Genomic DNA, 7,719 nt, shown 5'->3' on the forward strand with positions numbered 1-7,719 from the left:
ACCCACCGCACAGCTAACAATACTGACAAAAGTTCTCCTGTACAGGAGAAACCAGCACCATAAATATTACTGAAACAGTAAATTGATCACTTTCTGCACTTATTCAAAAACTGGAAGAATACATAATACAAATGAGCAATATAAATTTAAATTCCCTGCCTGTTTTGGGCAGAAATATGCAGCAGCAGATGCTCCGTCTTCCCAAGACGGTCTCACAAAGAGGATGGTCAGGGTTGTCCATAATTTAATAGATTCCATTTAAATTAAACGTAATGTGGAGATGACAGAAATATTAAAAACTGTTAATTACCAAAGCACTCAGAATAATTTACCGATTAAACGACAGGGTTTACATATTTTAGCGACAGTACATAAAGCATTCAATGCGACGGTTCGCCTAAAAGTATTTAGCAACAAATACATTATTTAACCTCCTGGAGGTCAAATAATCCGTTACTGTAGAACAATCTCTCCCCCATCAGTGATTGCAGCTTGGAAAAAAAGCCACTGAATGTTTCTTTCACAACTTTGATCCTCCCAGGATTATTCAGCCTCCATCATCATTTACTTGACACGGTTTGGATCCTAATAATCTAACGGGAAATTTTCTGTAGACACAAAAATCTCTCCCAGAAGATATGCTCCATCTCTGCGCATCAGAGAAACGTCAACACGGCCGCCATATTGGGAAGGGAAACTGCTGTCACTGAAGTATTTGTCCCCTCCCGGTTTTACATCTGTGGTTTGAGAGACATTTTAAAACAAAAGTTAATTTGGTGTGGAAACAGTACGTCAGCTTGACTTACCGAAGAGAAAACATGGTTGGCAACTCAAGCTCACACATTTGTGCACCAATTTCCCCAAATTGATGCCTTGTACCAAATCTCTAAATTTCAGGTTGGCTTTGAACTAATCTGAAGCTCGTACAGGAAACTGGTACAGACCAATTAAAATGTCAGCTGGAATTTTACCCAACTTGTCATAATGGTTGAAATCGGGCCACAATTTTCTCATTGCCTGACCATGTAGAAACCTCATCTCAGGTTTCTGAAACCACGTTTAACTCGACTCCTAGTCGAGTTAAACGTGTATGCATGAGATACCATGCATACAAAAAATAAACCCACGAAACTTAAGAAAAAAAATTGGTCACAACCAAAAACTTGATAAATTTAAGTCTTAAGGTTTATGCTTAAATTTCACCAAACAGAGCAAGAGAAAAATAAGAGGCGAGATCAAGTTTTATTTTCAAAGTCATCTTCCAGAGTCAATTCTGTAGTTTCTTGCAGGAAACGGAAGTTAGTATCACATTAGGATGTCAAGTAATCCACTGCAGCAAGTCTGTACCTCAGATCTTCTGGTGCTCTTTAGACCCACTGCCTGGGTGCTGTGGGGTTCCAGGTACAGGGATGTGGTCAAATGTATCCTGGGTGTATTTGGAGTCAGATGGGAAGTCTCTTGCTTGCTGGTAGTCGCCGTCTGTGTGGACGATGAGGGATGAAGGGTTCACAGGGCGGGATGCAGCCATTCCCTGAGGAATCTGAGGAGCGCTCCAGTGAGCCTGGAGGAGAGGACGACTACTGTGGGGGTCCAGGCTCAGCATGTCAGCGATCATCTGAAAAATATGTGCATCCTGTGCAGGTGAACAGTCCACATCAGAACCAGCATCAACAACAGAGGAGACACCAACAGCAGACCTAAAGCCAGCACTGGACCCAGCACCACCAGAGCCAAAATCAACTGAAACACCACTAGTAGTAGAGCCAGCTTGGGGGACTCTTTGATCTGCGGTGAGGGAAAAAAAATAAAATAAAAAAATTAATTCAGATAACAGTTATTCAGCTGGAGGCGTTCACAAGAAAAAAAAAATGCATCGTTACCTTTCCTGACAGGAACACAGGCTCCAACACTGAACAACAATAGGCAAATCCAGGAATTCCTGTTCAAACATGAAAGTTCAGTGAAGACAGAGAAACGTTAACAAGAGGTCATATAGAGGAAAACATACCTAAAAACACACTGCTGCGGCATGTTGCTCTCTGCAAAGAGCAGACAAAGCTTTGTGTTGTAACTACTCTGCTGCTGCAGCTGAGTTTATATTAGGGGCTCAGCTGCTTTCATCATTCTGATCATGCTCACCTGGAGCCCTGCAGATCCACGACTTCTGCTCAGTTTAATTAGTGCTGTTTATGGGAAACACTTAAGATCTACAAACCTGTATTTGATCGATCATAGATGCTTATAAAAATGTCTTTTCTCCAATTGTGACACAAACAACTTGAAACCACAGAAAGGTTTTTACATTAAACACTAAGTCTACCATTAAAAGTGAGTTAATTTACATTGCATAGCTTTTGTGTACTTGTGCAGCTCATTTTTCTAAGGCAGAGAGAAAAAAAAAGCAATTTCCACTTGCAGATGCCTTTATTGCAAGCAAAAACCTCCATGTTCTGACAAAATATATTTTACAAATTAAAGTCCAACCATATGGTCTTGACTCATTCATTCCAGTGACTGAAGTGGTTTTCTAGATGTCTTCCTTTCCAGTGACATTTTTCTATTTATTCTGCAAGGTCCAGACATGGCTTCTACATCATTTAACGTCTCTAGGACTTTTAGCAGGAAAACACCTATTTGCTTTACTTTTCAATGTTCGGCCTTTAGTGTCATCTTTTAACTATGATGTCGAGTCAAACAAATATTTGTGTATACAGTCAAAACCATACATACACCGAATAAAAAGACAGATACATTTTATTGGCAGTGAAAGAGAAAGGGAAAATTAAAAACCCACAGAAAAAACATGGGAGTCCTACTGATCTGAAGAAACTGATGAAACTGCTTGGTATTCCATAGATTAAATACACACGAGAGGTCAGGAATAATTCAGTCAAGATGTAAATTTAATTTAACTCCACTGGAGTGTATAGTGAAACAAGTCCAACAGATCCAAGCTCAACAGTAAGTCAGCTCAAAGATAAGGTGCACCGCAGCAACGGTTCTGATGCTTTCTTGCTAGAGATGTTCAAGAAAAATATTGTTGAATTTAGGGAGATTTAAGGCAGCATTAATGCCTTGGAACGCATGAAGAGGAGCAATTAAAGGAATTAAGAGAAGCATTGTTCCTGTGATCAAGACAAGAAGAATGCTGCAGAAAACATTTTGGTAACCTGCAAGGAACCTACAAACTCACAATCACAAATACAGAAAAACCCAGAAAGATTGGAAGGATCTATCATTGTTTCTTTGGATAGCATTTTTATTAGTTGAGTGATTCATTAATATAACACTGGAAATAAACAATATTGCATTTGGGTGTAAATTTAATTAGGTTTGACGTTTCACATTTTAACACAGAAAACCTAAAGCTTAGAGTCTTTGTAATGGAAAACAGAGTAACATCTAATGATCCTTCATTGACTTCAGTTGTGATTTTCACAGAAACCTCACAAAGGAAGGCATCTATGTGTGATGCAAAAATCACTCTAAGACAAATAATTAGAAGTCTGTGAGTTTGTCCAACCCCATTCCCACCTTCTATTAATCTAACATGTTTGGATGTGAGCTCTGTTGGGTAGAGTGAACTGATTATTGACCTATATGTGAAAACAAGTATTCAACTTATACAACACTATGCACAAGTCAAATGAGTGAAATATATGTATATGCATCAACACATTTCTTGTTGGTTAATCGTCACAGGCCTGTAAGTTGAGATGGTTAAATATTTCAGATTGCAACTGTAGGTACATTTTCTTAGGAAATTTAAAATTAAAGGTCTAACACTGCCCTGTGTGAAACAAATTCACCGTATACAGTCCAGCATTTTTATGACATTAAAAGTTTCCAAGTATATTTTTTGTATACCTATTGAAATAAAACTGAAATCCAGAGTACTGTCAGTTTTAATAAAAGGAAAGGTAAAGAGCCCTGGAAGGCGAGGGGGGTTGTTCATCTGTTTGAATGCAGAACTCCATCTCACATGAAGTAAATTGATAATGTGATCTTTTGCTATTAAGCTAGATGAGAAATATGACTACATTCTAATAAAAGCCCAACAACACACTTTAAACATGCTGGTCATGAACGTGATGATTTCTCTAACTGGATGCACGCGTGTTTCTTCATGTTTGAGATTCGAACAAATCTTTTGCCACAATTGTTGCACCTATAGGGTTTTTCTCCTTCGTGGGAACTCATGTGTGCTCTAAGCTCCGCTGTCGTACCACATCTTTGACCACAAACATCACAGCCAAACTGCTTTTCCCCCGGGTGGACGCTCATGTGTCGACTGAGAGTTGAGTTCTGAGTAAACCTTTTGCCACAAACACTGCAGCCAAACAGCTTCTCTCCTGTGTGGACATTCGTATGCCTCCTCAGAGTTGAGTTCTGAGTAAATCTTTTACCGCAAATATCGCAAGCAAATGGTTTCTCTCCAGTGTGGGTGCTCATGTGTGCCAGAAGATTTGCAGATTTGGTAAAGATTTTACCACAAACTTCACAGTCAGTTGGTTTGATGTGAGTGTTCATATGCTCCTCAAGATTTTCGGTTGTAGTAAATCTTTGACCACACACTTCACAATTGTATGGTCTTTCCCCTGTGTGGACGTCCATGTGTCTCCTAAGAATAGAGCTTTGAGTGAATCTTTTATCACAAATATGACAGCTAAATGGTTTCTTTCCTGTGTGGAGTGTTATATGTGCCCGGAGATTTGCTCTTTTGTTAAATCTTTTTCCGCAGACGTCACAGCTGAATGGTTTCTCTCCGGTATGGACACTCAGATGTGCTCTAAGATTTGAGGTTGTTGCGAGTCTTTTACCACAAATGTAGCAGCTAAGTCGCCTCTCTCCTGTGTGGACAGTCATGTGTGTTTTGAGTGCTGAACTCTGGCTAAATCTTTTACCACAAATATCGCAGACAAACGGCTTCTCGCCTGTGTGCACCAGCCTGTGCCGCAGGAGATTTGCATTCTGGGTAAATCGCTTCCCACAGTCGTCACAGCCATACGGTTTCTCCCCTGTATGCACTCGTAAATGTGTTTTGAGATTGAACTTTGAATCAAACTGCTTATTACACACAGAACAGCTGAAGGTGATTTTCACAGAGTTCCCTCCTGCACCATATTTTCCCCCTGACACTGGTGCACATGGGTTATAGTTTCCATCTTCAGTTTCAAGTTCAGAATCAGAAGATTTCTGCCAGTACTCATCATCACTGGCTTCGGTTTTAGTAGAGTTGGATGAGTCTAAAGCCTTCTCATCCGTCTTTGGCTGCACACGACCAGGTTGATCTGGATCTGTTGAGAGTTCTGGTCCCTCACAGTCCTCTTCATCACTTTCTGTTTTTATCTGTTCGACTGATCTTCTGGTGGGAAGTTCTGGTTCTCTGCTCTCTTCAGTTTTGACCTGAGGACGTTCTGAGAACTGAGCTTTTTCTTCTTCACCTTCACTTTTCACAGTAACCACCATAAGGGGGAATTCATTGGTATCCGTCTCCAGTCCCTCATTAAGCTGCTTCTCCCCCTGACTGATCCTGAGTTCCTCGTTTTCCTCTTTTATCTGAGTCAGCTCTGAACTGCATTGGTCCAAATTAGTGTTCCAGGAAACCTCTTCTTTGATTACAATTTGCTGCTGATCGTCTTCAAGTAACACTAAAACAGACAAACAGCAGAGGGAAAAAGATTAGCTGACATCAAACTACCTTAACATTTAACTTTACTATATGTGAAATAATACTGTCAACAGCCGTATTCCAGATTGTGTAAATTTGACACACTTTTTCAAAACAGTCATTGGATTGTGGTGGCCTCAGAGCGTTGGGGGACGAGGCATCATTTCATAGACATGGAGCGTCTTTATTGTAGCACAGATCTAAACCTCTCTTATGTTCATGCACATCAGATAAAATACACCATATAGACACAAGATCTTTTCTTGTAGCTGCTTTAGAATTGCTTAGCTAAGAGATGTTATTCAGATTTATTCTTCTGTTTGATATAAAAAGTSTAAGCCTCAGATTAACAAACCATTGATGGGATGACAGAGACACCTGAAGGGAATAACTGAGTCTGATCTGTGTGTGTCCGAGTATAACTTGATATAGCTACTCAACTCCTCACTGAAGAGATGTTACATGGGGATCTTAAGATTCATGAGGCCACTGACTGCTACAATGTTATAATAGTGCAGAAAATATAACGTCTTTATAGAAAAGATTGTTGTCTGCTTATGAAGCGCTTAATAGATTGTGCTGCAGTTATTAGACCAGGCAATACATAAAGATGCATGATGAGGATTAATGAAATTCTGAGCTACAGAGTAATAAACAAACTGTGATGTCAGCAAGGACTTGCAGCATCATTAAAACTACTTAATTACCACTTACTGAGATCTTTGTTGTCTTGTGTTTCCTCCTCTAGTTTTGATGTGGATGCTGCAGGAGGTTCCAAGCTGAATCCTCGAGCTTCATTTGCTTCAAGCTTCATCATTTCAGACATCCTCGCTCCACTTGTGATTCTTCTTTTGTTGTTGATAAAAGATATTTAWAAAATTAAGACTTTAGAGCATCCAGCATGAATCCACTTCTGCTGCTTTAGGAAGGATGCCTGGAACTGTAAAAACAYAAGTTAAGTTCATGTTGGTTCTTTCCACTCCCAATATGGCGGACGCTTTGACGTACTGGACCAGCGTACAGCTCGTCCAAGCGGGAGTTTAGTTACTTTCATGTTATGTTTTACTTACAAGATCAACTGATTTACATTGAACTAAACTTTTTAATTAAAGCTATAGTAAAAATGTATCTTAAGTAGAAAGAAGACCATACCGCCAACGACTAATTAATTTTAGATGTAATTTTGATCAGGCATCGCTTTTTACACACCTATGCATTTTTTTGGTTCATCTAAATTCACAAACAGAAAAATCACAACGATTGGAAAACCSCTCAGCTCCATCTACTTCCATCAGGTAGCTATGATAATCTGCATCTGTATGCATTCTTCAGGAAAGAAGGTCACACCGTATTTACCTGCGCTTTCTCGCTTAATCTCTCCGTTCAATCCATCAAATGAAGATTATGGGTTCTTCCGGATTTATTTAGCCTCCATCGTCCTTTGTTAAYCAGGTTGTGACCAGGGATCTCCCTGCTATGCCATTAATTTTGTCTTWAACTTCTTATATCGTTCATCATAAACTAATCTGTAAAAGCATCCTAACCACCTCCTCCAAAAGCACTAGCTTCGTCAGTACTACCATTATTTTGTTCCTCCGTTCTTTTCAACAAAGCATCCAATTAAAAGTTCCTACCCCTGAAATTCTAAGAGTGTCTTGCAATATTATTCATAACCTTTTTCTTATTTTGTCATGTTGCAACCTTAAATGTTAATGTAAAATAAATAAATAAACAAATAAATAAAAAAACAAAAAAATTTTGGACAGAAAAATAGTTTGGATTTATTGAAAAATTTATACATTTATGAAAACAAGTTTCTTTGCAAACTGAGGCTGGCATTTTTWAAAAATATATATTTTTATGTACCTGAAGCTGTCGCTGTTTCGATTTATGTCTGATTATTTTTGTTTCGCGGTCACTCGTTTTTTTTTTAATTGTGCTACTATTACTCGTGCACAACCTATCATTGTTGCTTAACATTAGATGTATCGGTAAGCAGTTTATTAAAACAGCTTAGACCTGGGATTGTTTTGATATTGGTCAGACTC

General features: G+C 39.0%; 1 protein-coding gene across 3 annotated transcripts; it reads right to left on the bottom strand.

The window, feature by feature from the left end:
* Positions 1-227: 227 nt before the first annotated feature.
* Positions 228-7,255, bottom strand: LOC103481862 (uncharacterized). 3 transcript variants are annotated; one of them, XR_001777618.1, is made up of 6 exons: positions 7,028-7,255; positions 6,386-6,611; positions 2,009-5,651; positions 1,881-1,939; positions 1,348-1,785; positions 228-737 (listed from the first exon to the last, which is right to left on the bottom strand). XR_001777618.1 is itself a non-coding variant. In XM_017310734.1 (4 exons), exons 1-3 carry the CDS (start codon positions 2,029-2,031, stop codon positions 1,349-1,351), a joined length of 519 nt encoding a protein of 172 aa, XP_017166223.1. In that variant the 5' UTR covers positions 2,032-2,107; the 3' UTR covers positions 315-737; position 1,348. The 3 variants fall into 3 exon arrangements, 1 of the variants encoding a protein (XP_017166223.1); XR_001777617.1 differs by lacking the exon at positions 228-737 and having other exon boundaries at positions 1,224-1,785; XM_017310734.1 differs by lacking the exons at positions 6,386-6,611; positions 7,028-7,255 and having other exon boundaries at positions 315-737; positions 2,009-2,107.
* Between the last annotated feature and the right edge of the window lie 464 nt (positions 7,256-7,719).

This window comes from Poecilia reticulata, linkage group LG19 (assembly GCF_000633615.1).
Source record: "Poecilia reticulata strain Guanapo linkage group LG19, Guppy_female_1.0+MT, whole genome shotgun sequence".
Classification (NCBI taxonomy): domain Eukaryota; kingdom Metazoa; phylum Chordata; class Actinopteri; order Cyprinodontiformes; family Poeciliidae; genus Poecilia; species Poecilia reticulata.